Source organism: Eubalaena glacialis, chromosome 9, assembly GCF_028564815.1.
Source record: "Eubalaena glacialis isolate mEubGla1 chromosome 9, mEubGla1.1.hap2.+ XY, whole genome shotgun sequence".
Classification (NCBI taxonomy): Eukaryota; Metazoa; Chordata; class Mammalia; order Artiodactyla; family Balaenidae; genus Eubalaena; species Eubalaena glacialis.
The window spans coordinates 83,990,727-84,011,908 of record NC_083724.1 but is presented as its reverse complement, the minus strand read 5'-3'; the positions used below and the strand labels follow the sequence as shown (position 1 = coordinate 84,011,908).

The 21,182-nt window shown below is 38.1% G+C and overlaps 1 protein-coding gene and 1 pseudogene across 6 annotated transcripts in view; one reads left to right on the top strand and one right to left on the bottom strand.

The window, feature by feature from the left end:
* Positions 1-21,182, top strand: part of KIF27 (kinesin family member 27) — a 95,599-nt gene that overhangs the window by 39,841 nt on the left and 34,576 nt on the right. For 5 of the 6 annotated variants that reach the window (XM_061199291.1, XM_061199292.1, XM_061199290.1 and 2 more), the window contains 6 exons: positions 1,787-1,956; positions 2,425-2,528; positions 3,491-3,646; positions 6,434-6,639; positions 12,743-12,940; positions 20,901-21,014. In XM_061199291.1, the coding sequence (XP_061055274.1) occupies positions 1,787-1,956; positions 2,425-2,528; positions 3,491-3,646; positions 6,434-6,639; positions 12,743-12,940; positions 20,901-21,014 (948 nt within the window). The remainder of the gene's footprint in view (positions 1-1,786; positions 1,957-2,424; positions 2,529-3,490; positions 3,647-6,433; positions 6,640-12,742; positions 12,941-20,900; positions 21,015-21,182) is intronic. The other variant, XM_061199293.1, reaches the window with a different exon arrangement.
* LOC133098107 (heterogeneous nuclear ribonucleoprotein A1-like) lies at positions 8,334-11,172 on the bottom strand (annotated as a pseudogene).

Sequence of the window (21,182 nt, the reverse complement as noted above, 5' to 3'; positions counted from 1 at the left end):
GATTATAGAAGGCTTGGTGAGCCAGAAGGGGCTAAGAACCATTCTTTTGGGTGGAATGACTGTTAAGGAATTAATTTACTGAATGTTACTCATTGTGGCAGAACCCATTTGGTGTTCATTATTAAGCTGTGTCATTTGCTTTTCTTTGTAAAAAGAAAATTTTAAAGCAAGTTACAATCCCAGAGAACAAAGTTTGATTCTGAACAAAAAGTTTTATTTGCTCCTGAAATAAAGCCCTCCTCCCAGCCCCCAACCCCACCCCCAACAAAGAGAAACCTTGAATCCTGTTGGTTATGGTGCAGATGACCATGCTAGGTACAATGTGCTTGTTAGATAAATACTTCTTGAGTTGATTCTTCTGTAAATAATCTCCATACCCCAGAATTGGGAGGCCACCTAGAAAACTTTACCCCCCATCCATCATGGTGCTGATGTAACGGATGGTCTTATTAGGTGACCAACAGTGGAGGCACAAAAATCAAGTATCAAGGAATATCCAGTATCAGGTTGGCTTTCCTGGGAGGCGGTGTGTAAAGGACCTACGTCAATTGAATCTTCACACCATGTGATATACACATTCTACTGTATGTAGTAATTTTAATAGGTTATAATGATTTATATTAATAAATTGAATGTCTCCTCTAAGATCTTATTATTTACCTTTTTTGAGGAATTACCCTGAGGTTTGGTTATAGAGAAGTGGTTAAAAAGGAAATATTTGGTAACAGAAACTAGAATAAAAGTATAAAGGCAGTATCTAATTCATTGTTTTCCAAGGTGGATTTTTGAGAACTTAAGGCCAATAGAATAATAATCTAGAAAGTTTCCAGGCTAGTCCATGAAAATCTATTTATCCCATGATACATATTAAATGTCACTTAGAGCATTAATTCAGCTCTCCCTGACTACTACATGTAAAGTCTGAATAGATACATTCAAATTTCCAAATCGGGAATATTTTGCCCTGGCAGAAGGAGTGGTAGTGGCTCTGGATTTCTTCATGTGGTGGGATTTGGATTAGAGGGGAATTGCAGATCCTTAGCAGCACTGCAATTCTCCAAGTGTTCAGAACTGGGAAGATTGCGGTGGGGTGGGTAACAGTTGTCTCCTGTTACACTGTGTATGGGCTTCACATTTGTTGGGGAGTGCCTGAGCTATGTTTAAGAGCTGTGGTGTTGGGACTTCCCTGGTGGTCCAGTGGTAAAGAATCCCCACATGCCGAGGGACAACTAAGCCTGCGTGCCACAACTATTGAGCTCACGTCTCAACTAGAGCCGGCGCGCCACAACTACAGAGCCCATGCACCCTGGAGCCTGCGCACCACAGCTAGAGAAGAGAAAACCCGCAGGCCACAACTAGAGAGAAGTACACACGCCACAATGAAAGATCCTGCGTGCCGCGACTAAGACCCGACGCAGCCAAAAATAAATAAATAATAAATCTTTAAAAAAAATATTAAAAAAAAAAAGAGCTGTGATGGTTTCACTCATGCCTCTTTTTGGTTTCATTTTTGAGTGCTATTTTCCCTGAAGCTATACGAGCTTTCTAGAAGAGGAAGAGCTGTGTATAGATTCTGAAAGAAGTGTGTGTCCATGAGGCACAATAGTATTGTGAAATGAATTTTGACTTTTTTTGTGGGCGGGGGGGGGGGAATGTATATTTTCAGTGATTGGCTATTTTAAGAGTACCTGTCTAACCTCTTTAAAAAACATTTTGAGTGATAGGATAAAAACAGACACTTTAAAAATCACGTTTTTTGTTGTTGGGTGGGGGAATCACTTGTAAGGTCTACACAAGTCCTTCTGTATACTCTCTGGATCGACTAGTTGCCGGATTTCGAACACGAAGTCAGATGCTGCTGGGTCACTTAGAAGAGCAGGATGAAGTCCTCCACTGCCAGTTTTCTGATAACAGTGATGATGAAGAGTCTGAAGGCCAAGAGAAATCTGAAATTAGGTATGTTAATATAGACTGATTTAATAAACATAATTACATGATGCAATTAGTATATACAGATGTAGGTTTTTTTCATTATATCTTTTTCCATTTAGTAGGAGAGTAAGTGGTTTTTGTTACATGCACTGTCAACTAATGTGTTATGAAACCAGTGTTTGAACACAAGTCGTCAGTCTAACAACTGTAAAAGAATTTTGCTTTAAAGCATTTATGGTGGTTGAATTTTAATTTTCAGAGAGAATGATTTTGGATTTCCTAATTCTGCTGCCACAGTGGCAACAAACATGATGAATTTTCCACTGGGTCCAACATGGTGGGGGATATCTTTTTATTTTGTGGAATATTAGTAAGTTCCATTTATTTTATATTAATCATAATTTAAAGAATAATTTTGGGGGAAACATTTGAGGGCAGATTAGAAACCACTAACAGACAAGTTACCTTTGATCCTGATATTTTTTTTTTTAGACGTAAAGGTTGCTCGTGGATTCAAAAGCCAGGCTCTGTTTGTTCTCTTGTTGAATTGAATGATATTCAGGATCAAACACAAAAGTCAAGATTGGAGAATGAAGGTACACAGACTTTCTCAAGTACTTTAGATCTAATATTTATGACACCTCTCTTTTTCTTCAGGCAATAATTTAAGAAGCATCTGGGAATTCTCCAAGACGGGAACTTGATTAGGAGTGCTTTCCTGGCTTTTCCTCTCTACCTCTGATTTTTTGTCCTTTTTTACTCCTTAATGAAAACAGTTTTTCCACCAATCAATTCAAGCTAGAGTTATAGGCTAAATCTCTCAGAATGGGGATTTTATATTCAAATGTGAGTTGATATACATTGTACTCTTGACTTCTTTAAGATGCATCTTAAGTAATTTACTAGCTGTCTACTGCTTCACTGGCACCCATGCCTACCATTAGTGATATATTTGGCATTAGAGCCAACTTAGTCTAGTGGGTGCTTGTAATGTTCACAATTGACGAGAATTTTTATGCATCAAAAAACAGCATAAAAGACATTCATGTTGCAGAAAGTATACGCGGAGATTTTAGCTCATTTCTCTTAGCCTATGTGTGGTCACAACACCAAGAGTGAAAGTACAGAGAATATAAATAACATGATAAGTCCTACACTGTGAAAATAGCATCTTTTTAAGAGCCTATGGGGGACTTCCCTGGTGGTGCAGTGGTTAAGAATCCACCTGCCAATGCAGGGGACACGGGTTCGAGCCCTGGTCTGGGAAGATCCCACATGCTGCAGAGCAAGTAAGCCACACACCACAACTACTGAGCCTGCGCTCTAGAGCCCGTGAGCCACAACTACTGAGCCCACCTGCCACAACTACTGAAGGCCGCACGCCTAGAGCCCGTGGTATTTGGGGTGACTGGGACAGTCACTGCCCAGGACAGTTGACTATTCACACACTGCTTGTGTGTCTGCCTTTTGTTTTTTTTTAACTTTTTTAACTCTACTTCTGTCAAATATTTCTGAGCAGATAGTTTTATTTCTCAGTTTTGTTTCTTTTATTTTAAAGATTTAAAGATTGAATGTCTCCAGGAGAGTCAAGAGTTGAATTTGCAAAAATTAAGGAATTCAGAACTCATACTTACTGAAGCCAAACAAAAAATGAGGGAACTTACTATCAACATCAAGATGAAGGAAGATCTGATTAAAGAATTAATTAAAACAGGTAATAGTATCCTGTGAACCAGCTTATATGAGAAAGAAAAGCTTCTAAAGTTGCTTCTGATGTTGTAACATTTACTTTAATTTTTGATGCTTAGGACTATCCACGTTAGCTTGGAATTCAGTCTAACAGGGTGTGCTCTAGAGCCAGTATGTGGAGGTTAATTATCAAAAGAACTTTGTTATATTTGATTTCATCTATGAATTTTTCTAACCAGTGTGAACTCTGTGTTGTGCTGAAACTCTATGGCACTTAATGTTTTTTGCCACTTTCTAGAAACATTATATTAGGCATCTGGGATAAGTCTGAGATGTTTTCCTAGTTCATTTTTAGTAAATACTTATTTTAAATTATTAGTCTTTATTTTCTTGGATAGTTCATTTTTAACCTTAATTATAAACTTTATATTTTAAATGTAGCTAATTTTTATTTTTCTGAAGATATAAGGATTTGTCCTTGAGAGCTGTCCTCTTGAGTGAGCCAGGCTTTCATCTCCTCCCCTTAATCTACCAGGTTGGGCATATGTACCACATCCTCTCCTCACCCTCCAACTCCATTAGGCTTGCCCTAAAATGCATATCTGAAGCTTTTTGGGTTATCCCCTCACTAATACACTCAAAGTGTAAGCCTTGACTACTCTGAAATTCAGTAGAGAACTGAAGGAATAAGACACACTAGCGTTTCTTTCCCCCAATTTCAATGCAAAACAACTCTGGTCACATTTGGGGAAACTGAAGGAAATACTATCCTCCTCTTCTTCAAGCCCAAGACTATAATCACACTCAAACTACACGAATTGTGGGTCCCAAATCCTCTGCCAGCAAGGAGAAACCTGCCTGGCCTCTCCCTCCTCTTTCCTGCAAGCTTGCTTTCTGGCTGTCGGTCCTCCTTTCTCAACTTCCTCTCCTCTAGCTGCTGTCCAAAGTGTTTTCCTTTCTCATTCCTAGTGGTGTATGGGCTATGCATCGTCCCAGCTCCAGTTATCCCAGATGTTTGATTTTGACCATTCTCCTTCCTCATAGGCAGGATCAATGCCAGTAAACCTCTCTTAGAAGTATCTAGGAAATGGTTTAGGGGTTTAAATAGCTTCTCCATCCCCATGATTTTAGGGTAGTGAGTGTAGAAATTGAGGATATTTACCACTCTGAAATAAATGATTTTCTTTCATATAGGTTATCCCACCATGGGATATCTAACTAAACAAGCACACTTTTGTAGCCTGGTATACCCATCCTGGTTGCCTTAAAATAGAGGATACCTGAACTTAAACAGAGAAGGTCCTCTTCTTGTTCATTAGAACGAAGGGCAGTTTGGAGCTTTCCTAAAGACCCTTAGAAATGGTGATTAGCAAAAGGGTCAATGTGTACTTACTTTTCAAAGTCCTCTCACTGAAGACTTTCCCAAACAGTAGCTACTTCAGCCAAAATTAATAACAATGACAATTATACTGTATTTCATCAATTTTAATACACACTTTTTTCACATTTTAATATCTCTGAAATCAGGATGCATCTTAAAAATCAGTGGCATTTTAGCATTTTGTCATGGTGTAATTGGTACTGTATTTTTTTTTCTTAGTGGTTCATAAAATATTGGCGTGTTAAACAATTTATGGGGTCATAGATTCATTAAAACATTGTTGTCATAGGTATTTTGAAGTTAGTTGAAATCATAGAATTGTAGAGCCAGAAGACAACTTACAGTGCATTTAGTTCAATAACTCCCTTTATTAAAAAATTAAGAGCTTTACAGTATACCAGTATAACAACCTGTCCTGGTGATTATTCACCCCATGACCTCTAGACTCTTACTTCCCACTGCCACTAGTTTGCCAGTCTGGTTCAGGACAGTTGACTATTCAGAATAAATCAGAACCAAATTTTTAGGGTCAGTAGCTGGGCTTAGAATGAAAAGAGATATAGAAATATCTATATTCTATTTTCCTCTATGTTCTAAATATTCATAAGAAAAGCATTTAAAAAAATTTATCTTTAACAAGTTCAAATGAAATGAAAAAGGAGAGGGGGCCAGCTCTATATTAAAGGATTCTTAAGAAACATAACAATAAGATGTACTGTGACCTTGTTTGGATTGTGATTAAAATAGACTAATTGTAAAAGACATTTTGAGACAGTTGGGGAAGTCTGAATAGGAACTGGTGGGTATTAGCATTGTTAGGTGTGATAATGACTTTTTGGTTATTTCCATATTCTGTTTAGATGCTTATTGAAGTATACATAGGTGATGACATTATATCTGGGATTGCTTTAAAGTTTTTAAGTAAATTAAAGAAGAAAAAAGGTATAGATGAAGTAGCTGTGGCAAAATCTTGATAACTCTTGAATCTGGTTGATGGACTTTCATTATATTATTTCTCTACTTTTGATATGTTGAAAAATTTTCATAATAGTAAAAGAAAAGAATTCGGAGACAGATTATGGGTGGTAGGAAGACGAAGTGTAGTAAGCAAGAGGCCAGTGAGTCACCCCAAATACCTTTTAACTGAAGTTTGATGCCAGCAAAGGTAAACTGCAAATTCAGAACAAAAGATGAACCAGGGAGAAGATAGAATGGCACCAGATGGGGACAGTCATTAAGGAACTAATTATTAAAAGGACAGGTGGCAAGTTGTGTTTGATGGGGATGGGAGGGGCAGCTGGATTTTTAATGCTATGCCTTAAATAGTTACTGCCCAGCTTTTTAAGAGTAGGGAAATTTTATGTTTTTGGTGTTTTACTTAGTTTTTAAACATAATTTATAATTGTTATTACTATTATTATTATTATGAAGGTAATGATGTCAAGTCCGTAAGCAAACAGTATTCTCTGAAAGTAACAAAACTTGAACATGAAGCAGAACAGGCGAAAGTGGAATTAACTGAAACGCAAAAGCAGCTAGAGGAACTGGAAAACAAAGATCTTTCTGATGTTGCTTTGAAGGTAAAATTACAGAAGGAATTTCGTAAGAAGATGGATGCTGCGAAGCTAAGAGTCCAGGTAATTTAAAAAATATAATTGAGAAAACTTATTTAAGGCTTCCTGATTTTGAGGATTCTTGTACCTAGTTAGGAAAGAAGGAGGATTCAGTTTTTACTAGCGGGAGGAAGTGGATGGCAAGTTTTCTTTTCCAGTATGCTGGTGGGTTTACATAATTTTAGTCTGGGTAGTATATTTCTTCATTCAGGAAGTGTATTATTTTAATCTTTTTATCAAAAACCACATGGTGAGAAATAAAGATAACCACAGAAATAGTGTCCTTTTCTGACGGATAAAAGATTAACTAATGATTAAATAATATATATAAAACATCTGGTATGTATATAGCACTTTCTTGACACTTAACAAATATGATAACTGTTTCAGACAGTTTTCTGAAATCATAACTGATTGGTTTAAGAAAAGTTAATAACTTTGAGTACTACATCTTATTCTTAATTTCCTAATGCTGGACTTTGCTATAACCTCAAATATAGCTACAGTTAAAAAATTCTATTCTTTGAGAAATATTCCATTATAGAGAGATTTTGTGTATGAAGCTGTTCCCAGATGCTTTTGGTATAGTCAGAGTGCTTTGTTAGTTTGCTTATAATGAATTTACTAAAATGCCTTTTCCAGTTCTTTTGATTCATAATCTATTTTTCAAAATATTTTATTTATTTATTTATTTATTTTTTTCGCTGTGTCGGGTCTTAGTTGCGGCACGCGAGATCTTTTGTTGTGGCATGCGGGCTCTTCACTGTGGTGCGCAGGCTTCTCTCCAGCGCACGGGCTCATTAGTTGCGGTATGCAGCCTCTCTAGTTGTGGCGTGTGGGCTCCAGAATGTGCAGGCTCAGTAGTTGTGGTGTGAGGGCTCCAGAGTGCATGGGTTCTGTAGTTGTGGCATGCAGGGTTAGTTGCCCCACGGCATGTGGGTTCTTAGTTCCCTGACCAGGGATCGAACCAGCGTCCCCTGCATTGCAATATGGATTCTCAACCACTGGACCACCAGGGAAGTCCCTGATTCATAATCTATTGCTTTCATATTGTTTCCACTGTACATAGAATGGAATTGTAGTTAACCTAGTTAGAGCATTAGTTATCTATTTTTGAAACTGCCACAGTTATTTTCTTTCAACAAGATAAGTGTTCACCGCACACCTCCTGTGTGCCAGGTCCTATTCTAGGTGGGGATGCAGAAGTGAACAGAGCAAAAAAGTCCCTTCTTCTAGGGTTTTTAATGCCATCTCAAACATCTGCACATCGCCATTAAAATTTTTTTTTACTTAAGTAGCTTCTCAAGTCAACACCAAGTTAAAATAACGTGACTTGACACTTTGCACTTTCCTTCAGAATACATATTTTCCCTTAGCAATTCACCTCAGAGAGTCTTGCGATCAATTTTTTTTAATTTCTTGACCGTTAAATTAAGGCTGCGACGTCTAACAAAGTACTCATTTTAACAAAACGTTAGTAGAACAAAACAAGAGCTTTCCTTTATGATTATTTTGAAATTTATTTATAATTTCATAGGTTTATATCCTACCTTCAGTTCTTTTTTTTTTTTTAAAGACATTTATTCAGCGTCATGATCAGACTATTACATTTAGCAATCAACAGCATGAGTGCAAAAAAAAAAATCTACATTAAAACGCTTTGTTGGAATGCTTTACACTTTCTGCAGAACAGAAACTAAAATAACCAGTTAGTCACAAATACAGCCCTTGAGGTTTTTTTGCCCATACACATGAGTATTGTCTAAAACATGTCTTCTTTGTAGCAGCTAGGCCCTGCCACCACTGTGCTTAGCCGAGTTCACAAATCTGTTGTAACCTGTAGCTTCCCTGTCACTTCCCTGGCTCTCCTCTCCTGCTAAGCTTTGTTTCCTGGCAGTAATTAAAACCTTCTGCCACTGCCATAGCTACTGCTGCTGCTGGGACTACCATAGCCACCTTGGTTTCACAGTTTGGCAAAGTATTGGCCTCCACCACCATAGGGGCCAGAACTTCTGCCTCCAAAGTTTCCTCCTTTCATGGGTCCAAAATTTGAAGATTGATTGTTGTAATTGCCAAAATCATCGTAGCTTCCGCCACCTCCAGAATTGCTTCCGCCATTACCAAATCCATTACTGCCATCCCCACTGCCACCATATCCCCCACAACCACGGCTGCCACCAAAGGCATCTCGACCACTGAAATTTCCTCCGCGACCAGAGTTGTCATTCCCACCAAAACCACCTCCACGACCACCACCAAAGTTTCCAGAACCACTTCGACCTCTTTGGCTGGATGAAGCACTAGCCATCTGTTGCTTAGGTAGGGCATTCCTTACTTCACAGTTGTGGCCATTCACAGTGTGGTATTTCTGAATGACAGTCTTGTCTGCGGAGTCATGGTCATCAAAGGTTACGGAAGCAAAGCCTCTGTTTTTGCCACTGCCTCAGTCATGATTTCGATCACTTCAATTTTCCCATACTGTTCAAAATAATCTCTTAGGTGATGTTCTTCAGTGTCTTCTTTAATGCCACCAACAAAAATCTTTTTCACAGTTAAGTGGGTAACAGATCTTTGAGAATCTTCTCTTGAGACGGCCCTCTTTGGTTCCCCATTTCTTCCATCCACCTCGTGTGGCCCTGCATCCATGGCCGCATCCACCTCCTCCACAGTGGCATACGTGACAAACCTGAAACCTCTGGAGCGCCTGGTGTTTGGATTCCTCGTTACCATACAGTCTGTGAGTGTTCCCCATTGCTCAGAATGGCTCCTCAGGCTCTCACCAATTGTTTCAAAGTTCAAACATCTGATGAAGAGCTTCCACAGCTGTTCGGGCTCTTTGGGAGACTGACTTAGACATGACAGCAGTAGAGGGGGGAGACTTCAATGATGCTTACTCGGCGACGTCCACGGGCAGAAAGGTTATCCTACCTTCAGTTCTGATTGTAATTCTTATACTCAATATTAATAAGTAAGAACCGATCTTGTACTGGTAATCTGTCTATTCAGATTTTCTATTTCTTCATGATTCAGTCTTGGAAGACTGTGTGTATCTAGGAATTTATCCATTTCTTCTAGGTTATCCAATTTTTTGGTATATAATTGTTGATCATACTCTTTTTTTTTTTTTTTTGGCTGCGTTGGGTCTTCATTGCTGCACACGGGCTTTCTCTAGTTGCGGTGAGTGGGGGCTACTCTTCGTTGTGGTGCACAGGTTTCTCATTGCGGTGGCTTCTCTTGTTGCGGAGCACGGGCTCTAGGCACGCGGGCTTCAGTAGGTGTGGCACGTGGGCTCAGTAGTTGTAGCTCGCAGGCTAGAGCTCAGGCTCAGTAGTTGTGGCACATGGGTTTAGTTGCTCCGCAGCATGTGGGATCTTCCCAGACCAGGGCTCGAATCTGTGTCCCCTGCATTGGCAGGCGGATTCTTAACCACTGTGCCACCAGGGAAGCCCCTGATCATACTCTTTTATGATCCTTTGTATTTCTGTGGTATCAGTAGTGACTTCTCTTTCATTTCTGATTTTATTCATTTGAGCCCTCTTTTTTTCTTGCTGAGTCTGGCTAAATTGTCAATTTTATTTATCTTTTCAAAAAACCAGCTCTTAGTATCACTGATCTTTTCTATTGTTTTTTTAGTCTCTATTTCATTTATTTCTTCTCTGATCTTTTTTATTTCCTTTCTTCTACCAACTTTGGGCTTTGCTTGTTCTTCTTTTTCTAGTTCCTTTAGGTGTAATGTTAGATTGTTTATTTGAGATTTTTCTTGTTTCTTGAGGAAGGCCTGTATCACTGTACACTTCCCTCTTAAAACTGCTTTTTTTGTGTCCCATAGATTTTGGACAGTTGTGGTTCTGTTTTCATTTGTCTCAAGGTATTTTTTGATTCCCCTTTGATTTCTTTGTTGACCCATTGGCTGTTTAGTAGCACATTGTTTAATCTTCACGTGTTTGTGTTTTTTCCAGTTTTCTTGAAATAGCCAAAATTATTATTTTTCTAAGGAGGTTATTATATTTACCATATAAATCTATAGCTTAAGCCTTGTGTGCGGATTTAGCAAAGATTATTTTTATGGTTGTGATTAAAAGATTAAATGAAAGATTATTAATAGGGTTTGAATTATCATGTTCTTTTTGTTTTCCATGTTTCTTGTTGTGTATCTTTTTCTGCTGAGGGTACTGATGAGGAAAGGAAAGAACTTAATTAAATTCAAAAGAAACGTCTCATAGACGGAGGACTGAAAGAAGTGTCCCACATAGTTTTAGAGATTTCTGTGCCTTTGCCGTATGCATGCATGACTGATAGGGATGGGGATGCTAAAGATGATAAGGTGGTGGGGATGAGAAGAAGTGTGATAGTTAAGTATCTACCAAGTGCTATATACATACTAGATGTTTTATATGTATTATTTAATCATTATTTAATCCTTTGAAGTGGGTATTTTTACACTCTTACAAATGAGGAAGCTAAGGTTTACAAAGGTAAAATAACTCACTCAGAGTCACATAATTGTGATGATAATAATGGTTTTCAGTACTCTAACATTTCATACCATTTTACCATATTGAAATACTAGTGGTTTTATTGGTATAATGAAGTTATTTTAGTTTTTAAAATTTTAAAAATTTGTTTTAATTAAAAAAATCTAAAATCTGTATTCTTTGTCTTTAGATATATATAGCATTATATGCTGCATTATATGCTCTGTTTAATGCTAACAGAGGTGCACGTTTGAGCATCTGTGGAATAAGTGCAAATGACAACCTATCTCACTTTTAAATAAGATTATCAGTACTTATACTGATATTTTCAATATCATGTGGAAAAGACACTAAAATTCTAGTATTAACATTTTTTGCTCCAGTATTGCAATACTGTCAAAAATAAGTGACAAAGCCAGGGTCCAAATCCAGGCAATGGAAACTGCAGAGTCCTGTGGCCTCCAAGCTAGTAGTACTCAAAGTAGTCCATCTGCAGAATGTTCATTATTGGTCTGCAGTGAGATAAATGTAAATGGGAGCACAGCTTCTCTCATCAACCAAGTCTTGCATGAAAACATCATCAGCTGAATCTAATAATGTGCTTCATGGTGCAGGCTGACAACAGTCTGTGAGTGGTACTGGTCCACAGACCACATTTTGAGTAGCGCTGCTCTAAGCTACAATGCCTCTGTGAATACTTAGTTTAATTAAAAGAAAATGTGTTTATGTCAACAATTTATCACCAAGATAAAGGAAATAATTAATTGTAGTCTGCATAACTTACAAATGACTTCACCTTAACTTTTTTATGTCACGTAAGAGGTACTTACTTAGTGCAATGCTAAAGTACAGCATACAAATCTAATATATGTTTGCTTGTTTGATCAGGATTAAATTGAAACACTCTGGTATTTTATATTAGTAAACTCTTCAAAAAATTTTAATGCTGTCTATGGATAACTTTACCTAGAGAGGAAAAGCGTTATTTAGGGTAATTAAAATAGTAATTACAATGGTTGGTCACTCTCAGGGAAAATGGTATCATTTCTGATCATCTTAACTCAGGGATTAATGATTTAGGCTGCAGCTGGATATTAAAGATGAGCACAGTGGAATACTATGCAGTCATATAGAAAGAACAAATCTATGAGAAAACACCTCTAAGATACGTTAAACAGAAAAAAAAGGGAGGTGGAGAATAGTCTACCTAGAATATAAAGTTACTTATGTGCATATAAATTATTTCGCAAGGAATATTTAAGAAATTGGTAATTTTGTTTCAGGAAACAGGACAGGTAGATTAGGCGTCTGAGAGAAGAGTCTTTAATTATAAGTTTAGTTTTGTATTGTTTTAATTTTTATTATGTACATAAAATATTTTAAAATTAAAACAATAAAAAAAGCAACAATGTCAATTTTGTTCTGTTTGGCTGTCAGCACCAGGAAGTCTCATTATTCTTTATATCTGGTGAAAATTATGATATTTGCCCGACTGTAAAAGTAGAAATGTAGAAAACAGTTGTGAAACTATCAAGAATAAATTAAAATCTAGGCAAAAATGCCCACCTGCGTCATTAAATGAAAAGTTTAAGTTTACTGGAGGGATATGAGAGGTGCAGTTTTTCATTTTGAAATATTCCATATGATCCCAGGTCTTACAGAAGAAGCAACAAAATAGTAAGAAATTGGCATCACTGTCGATCCAAAATGAGAAACGTGCTAATGAACTAGAGCAGAATGTAGATCACATGAAACATCAAAAGGTACAGCTGCAAAAAAGACTTCAAGAAGAAAATGAGAAAAGGAAGCAACTGGATGCAGAAATTAAGCGGGATCAACGAAAAATCAAAGTAATATTGTCATACTTTCCTGCTAAGCATAATATGAAATGTTCAATGTCTCAGAGCTAATGTAACCAAGGTCTTGATTCAGTTGGCTTGTGAGGTATCTCACCTTGGCCTGTCCTTGGCTGCTGTCCTCATTCACTTTAAAACTTTGTTGATCTACATAGTAAAAGCTATTTATTGAATTCTGAGTACTGTCTTGAAGGCTTTGACTTCCCAAAAGAAAGTGCCGTGATAATTTCTCTAACTAGGATCTTAACTTCAGTTGAGGCTGTCAAAAACACAAATTTGTAAAGCTGACTTTCTAAAAAAATATCTAACATTTGAATAGGATTTGCCATTTTCAAAGTGCTTTGACATGCATTGTCCATGCGGCAGCATAGAAAAAAGTACAAGGTAAAATGGTACCATTTCATTCATAGTGTGCAGAAAAGTGATCAGACCTGTATGCCCAGCTGTTCTGTAGAATGGATTGGGCTGGGGAGGAACTAGTGGTGTCAGCCTGGGCTCTGGAGCCAGGCTTGCATGTATTCAATCCCAACTCTCTCTGTTCCTGGCTAGATCATTTACTGAGAAAATCACCTACCCTCTCTGTGTCTGTTTATTCTTATCTAAGATCGCCTTATCATACTTGCCTCAGTAGGGCTCTTTTGAAGAAGAGAAGGATGATAATGATCATAATAACAACAAACACTTATCTAGCACTGTGTACCAGGCTCTGTTCTGTTCAAATGTTAAGCCAGACCCAAGGTTTGGAACATAATTGGAGATTTTCTAGATTTTAAACTTTGGAAAATAATATATTCTCAGACCTTAAAAAAAAAAAATGACAGAATTTAGTGATGGAAGGGAACTTAAAAGAGCATTTAAGCCAAATTACTGATTCTTTTTTTTTTTTTTAATCAGCTTTATTGAGATATACTTCACATATCATACAGTTCACCCATGTAAAGCATACAGTGAGTTTTGGTATATTACATTATTGATTTTTATAAAATAATATAACATGAAATTGACCATTTTAACTTTGTTTAAGCGTATAGCTCAGTGCCATTAATTACATTCAGTGTTGTGCAACCATCACCACTGTCTTTTTCCAAAACTTTTTCATCACCCTTAATAGACACTTGGTAGGGGGCTTCCCTTCCCTGGTGACGCAGTGGTTGAGAATCTGCCTGCTAATGCAGGGGACACGAGTTCGAACCCTGGTCTGGGAAGATCCCACATGCCGCGGAGCAACTAGGCCCGTGAGCCACAACTACTGAACCTGCGCGTCTGGAGCCTGTGCTCCGCAACAAGAGAGGCCACGATGGTGAGAGGCCCGCGCACCACGATGAAGAGTGGCCCCCGCTCGCCGCAACTAGAGAAAGCCTTCGCACAGAAACGAAGACCCAACACAGCCAAAAATAAATAAATAAAAATAGACACTTGGTAACCATTAAGCAATAATTCCCTTTCCCCTCTTCCCCCCCAAGCCCCTGGTAACCCTAATCTACTTCTCTCTTTATGAATTTGCCTATTCTAGATATTTCATAAAAGTGAAATCATACAATATTTGTCCTGTATCTGGCTTTCTTCCTTTAGCATCATGTTTTCAAGGTTCAGCCATGTTGTAGTATATATCAGAACTTCATTCCTTCTTATGGCTGGGTAATATTCCATTGCATGCGTACACAACATTTTGTTTCTGCATTTATCTGATAGACACTTGGGTTGTTTCCACGTTTTGGCTATTGAATAATGCTGTGATAAACATTGGCATAGAAGTAACTGTTCAAGTGCCTGTTTTCAATTTGGAATTGAAATACCTAGGTGTGGAATTGCTGGGTCATATGCTAATTCTATGCTTAGCTTTTTGAGGAACCACCAACTGTTTCTGATAGTGGCAGCACCATTTTACATTCCCACCAGTAATGTATGAGGGGTCTGATTTCTCTGCATCTTCATCAACACTTGTCATTTTCTGTTTCTTTTTTATTATAGTCATCCAAGTACATGTGAAGTGGAATCTCATTGTGGTTTTGATTTTCATTTCCATAATGACTAATGGTATTGAACATCTTTTCATGTGCTTATTGCCCATTTGTATATCTTCTTTGGAGAAATGTCTTTTCAAGTTTTTGTCTACTTTTTAATTGGGTTGTCTCTTTGTTGTTGAGTTGTGGGAATTCATTATGTATTCTGAACATTAAACTTTATCAGATACATGACTTCCAAATATTTTTTTCCATTCTGTAGATTATCTTTACATTTTCTGTTCTTTTTTAAAATTTTTATTTATTTATTTATTTTTGGCTGTGTTAGGTCTTCGTGTCTGTGCGAGGGCTTTCTCTAGTTGCGGCGAGCGGGGGCCACTCTTCATCGTGGTGCGCGGGCCTCTCACTATCGTGGCCTCTCTTGTTGCGGAGCACAGGCTCCAGACACGCAGGCTCAGTAGTTGTGGCTCACGGGCCCAGTTGCTCCACGGCATGTGGGATCTTCCCAGACCAGGGCTCGAACCCGTGTCCCCTGCATTGGCAGGCAGATTCTCAACCACTGCGCCACCAGGGAAGCCCTTTACATTTTCTTGATAATATTCTTTTTTTTTTTTTTTAATTAATTAATTAATTTATTTATTTTTGGCTGTGTTGGGTCTTCGTTTCTATACGAGGGCTTTCTCTAGTTGTGGCAAGCAGGGGCCACTCTTCATCGCGGTGCGCGGGCCTCTCACTATCGCAGCCTCTCTTGTTGCGGAGCACGGGCTCCAGACGCACAGGCTCAGTAGTTGTGGCTCACAGGCCCAGTTGCTCCGCGGCATGTGGGATCCTCCCAGACCAGGGCTCGAACCCGTGTCCCCTGCATTGGCAGGCAGATTCTCAACCACTGCGCCACCAGGGAAGCCCGATAATATTCTTTGATGCACCAAAGTTTTACATTTTTTATGAAGTTCCAATTTATCTATTTTTCCTTTTGTTGCTTGTGCTTTTAGCATCATATCTAAGAATCCGTTGCCAAATCTAAGGTCATAAGGATTTACCCCTATGTTTTCTTCTGGAGTTTTATGGTTTTAGCTCTTATATTTAGGTTCCTGGTCCATTTTGAGTTAATTTTTGTATATGGTGTGAGGTAGGGGTCCATCTTCATTCTTTTGCATGTGGAAATCCAGTTGTTCCAGCACCATCTATTGAAAAGACTGTTCTTTCCCTGTTGAAGGGACTTGGTACCCTTGTCAAAAACCAATTGGCTGTAGATTTATGGATTTATTTCTAAACTTTCAGTTCTATTCCATTTGTCTATATGTCTATCCTTGTGCAAGTACACACTGTTTTGATTATAGTAGCTTTGCAGTAGATTTTGGGAAGTAAGTCCTCCAACTTTGTACTTTTTCAGGATTGTTTTGGCTATTTGAGGACTCTTGAAATTCCACATGAATTTAAGGGTCAGCTTTTCCGTTTCTGCAATAAAGGCCATTGGAATTTCTTTTTTAATGCTTTAATTGTGTTTAATGCATGGTTCTTTTTTTTTTTTTTTTTTACAGCAGCACTCAACAAATTTTTATTTTCAAATTATTCCTTTTACGACGATCCGTTCTTGGCTTTTTCTCTGTAGATCCACTTTTTAAAATTTTATTTATTTTCTTTATTTTTTTGGCTGCATCTGGTCTTAGTTGAGGCATGCAGGATCTTTCATTGTGGTGCAGGCTCTTTGTTGTGGCACAATGGCTTCTCTCTAGTTGTGGTATGTGGGCTTCTCTCTAGTTGTGGCATGCAGGTTTTCTCTCTCTAGTTGTGGCGAGTGGGCTCCAGGGTGCGTGGACTCTGTAGTATGCAGCACACAGACTCTCTCATTGAGGCGCGCAAGCTCAGTAGTTGTGGCACGTGGGCTTAGTTGCCCTGTGGCATGTGGGATCTTAGTTCCCTGACCAGGGATTGAACGCAAGTCCCCTGCATTGGAAGGCGGATTCTTTACCACTGGACCACCAGGGAAGTCCCGGCCATTGGAATTTTGATATGGATTGTGTTGACTATGTAGATCTCTTAGTGTAGTATTGGCATCATGACAATATTAAGTTTTCCTATCCATGAGCATGGGGCGTCTTTTCATTTATTTAAATCTTCTTTAATTTCTTTCAGAATGTTTTATAATTTTTAGTGTACTAGTCTTTTACCTCCTTGGTTAAATTTATTCCCAGATATTTTATTATTTTAGATGTTATTATAAATGGAATTGCTTTCTTAATTTCCTTGAGTTACTCATTCTTAATAATAATGGTAATAATCATTATTATAGCAGTAAATAACATTTATTATTTGTCTTCAGTCAGTACTGTGCTAAGCACTTATGTGCTTTATCTCATTTGTCTTTTTCTCTTCCTGTATTTTCAGCTTTTCCTCTTCTCCTAGATTCTTTCTTTAAACATCTTAGACTTTTCTTATCCTAAAATTATTCTCCTTCAACTTTATACTTCTCTCTCTCACTTCTCCCCTTTATAACCAAACTTCTTGGAAAAGTTTACTGTATTTGATTCTGTTTCCTTTCCTTTCATTTGTTCTCTTCTCCTCTCCAGTCTGGTTTCTGGGTCTTGGCTGTACCGTTCACTTCAAAGCTCTTGAGAAGTTCACTAGTGCTCTCTCTGTCACACCTCAGCTGCATCCACCATAGTTCACCACTCCCTCCATCTTGAAATATTTCCCCCTTTGCCTTTGTGAAATTATACTCACCTTGTTTTTTCTTCTCTGATTGCTTGTTCTTTGTCTTTGCTAGCTTATCCTACACTATCGTTTCCTTACCTATGGGAATTACTCAGGGCTCTAGCCTATGCCCTCTTATCTTCCATACTCTGTCCTGGGTGACCTCTCACCTTGTCTTTTTCCATGACTGCAGTTTAACTCTGACAACTCCCAGATTTAATCCTTAATACCAGATTTGCCATTTGAGCTCTGGATTCATATATCCAACCATTGACATCTTTATTAGGTTGTCTTATAGATGAATTCCCTTACTTATCTCCCCACTATTCCTCCTCCCTGCTCCCTTCATGGGGGAGAAAATATAGTTTTCCAGTGTACTTTACATGACATTTCAATGCATTCAGTTGGGTAAACTAGAAATTTAGCAGTCATCCTTGACTCTGTCTTCTTCCTCATTACCCATATCCAATGAACCACAAAGTCCTATAAATTGAGTCTTCTAAATATCTTGAATCTGTTCAATTCTCATTTCACTGCCAACAGCCTAGTCTGTTCATTGCTGTCCTTCCTCCAGTGTGAGGATCAGGCCTGCCTGTCAGTCCTGTGGTCTTTGGGTCTCAGCTTCTCATCTCTCATGAACCCTGGCTTAAACCAACAAGACATAGCACTCTCTAAATCTATGTTTAGGGAAAAGAAAAAAACTTTTGAGCAGAATGCATAGTCTGCTGAACTGCAACTCTGCCTGTAACTTAAACTTTTTACATTCTTATCTAGGGTAATTTTTTTCCTTCTCTCATTCTAGGGAAATATGACCCATTTAAGGGGGAGAATGAGTATTCCAGAAAAAGGAACAGTCTGCCCCAAAGATATATTGAAGTTTCTACTACTTCATGCAAAAACAAAACCTGCTCAGAGTCCTAAGGGATATCTTGTCTTCTGTTTGGAGCTAACTCTCTAACATTCCATTTTTCACTTGACTAAACCATTTCCAGAGAATACTATGACTTCTGCATAGGTTCTCCGTAGAGCAGCAGTTCTTAACTGAAGACTATGGATGAGCTATAAAGGAAAGGTATGGGAACCCCTGAAATGTGACCTGGGCTTTTTACTTCTCTAAGCACCAATTTCCTCATCTATAAAATGGGATTTATAATGGTATCTGTTTCACAGGATTATTGTGAGGATTAAATGGGATAATTAAATAGATGTAAAAAGCGTAGCACAGTACCTGGTAGACAGTTATTTTACTATTATAATAGAGATTACAATATAAGGTAAAGGTAATAATGTCTAGAGCAACATGCAAAAGAGGGGATTAGACTACCTGCAGTACACTTTTAAAGCATTTGTAGAAGAATAAGAATAGTAGGTAGTCAGCTCCAGTATAAGGTGACTTTATTTCAGCATCCTGAAGTTGCTGTGACTGTGACAGGGGCTAAATTATAACTGTGAACTAGAGCTAGGGAAGCATGAAAAATTAATGGGTAGTAAATATAACAGGGTCCAAATGCACTCATAATTCAACTCAAGTGGGCATAGAAAATTATTTAGTCTATAGCAGACCTGTGTTCCTTATGACACCCCTCCCACCCTGCCCTGCCCAAACCATGTCACGAGAATTTCTGGAAATATCATGGGAACTAACCAAATAACCAGTTTGTTCAAACCTTATTCTGATAGTTTAAACATTTCCTTCAAATAATTCTCAGTTCTCTTGAATAAGAATATTCAGTCTCTTGGCCTCTTCCTCCCCATGATTCTCAAAGATAGAGTCTGGTGTATGTGGTGTTCGGGTGTGTAGCTTTATTGCATCACATGGTGTTGAGGGGGAAGGGACTTTCTGAGTTTCATTTGGTCCTTGGATGTGACTGGCTGGAATCTGCTCTCTCTTGTTCACCTTTCCCTGCTGGCACTTGATGTGAAGCCAGTATAGTTCATAGATTGGTCTCACTTTCAGCTTAGAGCCTGGAGGTGCTTTGGCTTCATCTCATCTCCTAATGGCATTATAAATCCCTGTTGAGACTATTAGATCTTCCATCTAGCTTGCTAGCCCAGTGGCCTGTCCTCACCTTCAGTTTTGGGGTCAATTCCCCACAATAACTGACCCCTATTTGTTCTCAACTCAGGATCCTCATCATCTGAGGCCAAGGAGTCCAGTTAGTCTCTGTTTCCTGATCGTACGTCTCTGTTCTTTCAGCAAGACTGGGCAGATCCATGTGGGTGTGAGGCCTCTGCGCTGCAGTCCTCATTTTCTCCGTCTGCTCTCAGTGATACCTTTATTTATCATCCCCTTTCTGGGCCAAAACTCAGAGAAAAGAAAATTGGGACACACATCTTTTTTACTGTCTCTTTTCTCCTTTCTTCCATTTCCAGGGCTGGAAAATGGTAGACTTCCCTTTTACTTCCTTTTTATCAGTACTTCTGAAATTACCTATGGAAAAGATACAATTTTCATTTTATTATTAATTTGTCACAGCCCAATACCTTTGTAAACAAGAACTAGTAGAAAAATGAAATAAAAACTAAAATATACAAGTCTATCTTTTAATTATTAGATTCAACAGACAAAATTATTCTGTTAAATTGTTGTAAAAGGTTCTAAACACTTACTTTTAATTTCTGTACTTATCCATCATGGACCAGTAAGAAATAGCAGTGCGGACCACTTCACTTTGAGTTCATGGCCTCCTTCCTGATTCCTGCTAAGCTTTGGTGGTGGATGGCAACATCGTCTCTAAACCCCAGTAGAACACAAAGGCCCTCTTGACTTGACTCTTAAGAGGTGAATGGAAACTAAAGGAATTTGGAAAATACTCTTCAGAGGACCATGATCAGTCTTGAAAGACTATTTTCATGCTGCAAAATCTGATTTTTGAATGCTGGAAACTGAATATAACTTTTCTTTTTACATTTCTCCTGTGATAAATTCTAATATCCCCATTGCAGACGGGTGCGTTGGGTGGACTAACTGAAGGTAGTGAACTCAGAAAGGCAGAAGAGAAGAGCAGATTTATAATTTTCGTACTCTTATCCCTGTTATGCAAATTTGTAACACTGGCAAAGAATGAAAAAAAATACCTAGTTTTTCTAGTAAATCCTGATTTTTACTGTGAGATTTTATTGCTTGAATGAGGGGCTAACATTATTTTCTTCTTAAATGGCCCCAAGCTTCATCTACTCGTTTTCTTTCTTTTTGCAACTAAGAAAGTAAATGTTAAAATGATTATCTGCATAAATATTTAATGATGACCATGTAGTAAAAGCAATGAGGTATTTTCAATTCCTGTTTTCTATAGGAACTACAGTTAAAAACAGAACAGGAAGAAGGTCTAAAACTGAAAGCTGAGGACCTTGATGCATTTAAGATGAAAAGGAGAAAAGGTTCGTTTGGAAGTATAGACCAACTCCAGGTTTGTCGATTCTATTTAGTGTTTCCTGGTTTCTCTGCAATTTGATGATTGTCTAAGTAGGGGTAAAAAGTGGTGGACTCTGAATAAAATCTTCAAACACTAGACTTTGCCACTCGAGTACAAAATTTCTAATATTTCTTGTGAATTTTTTGTGTTATTAAAAAATTA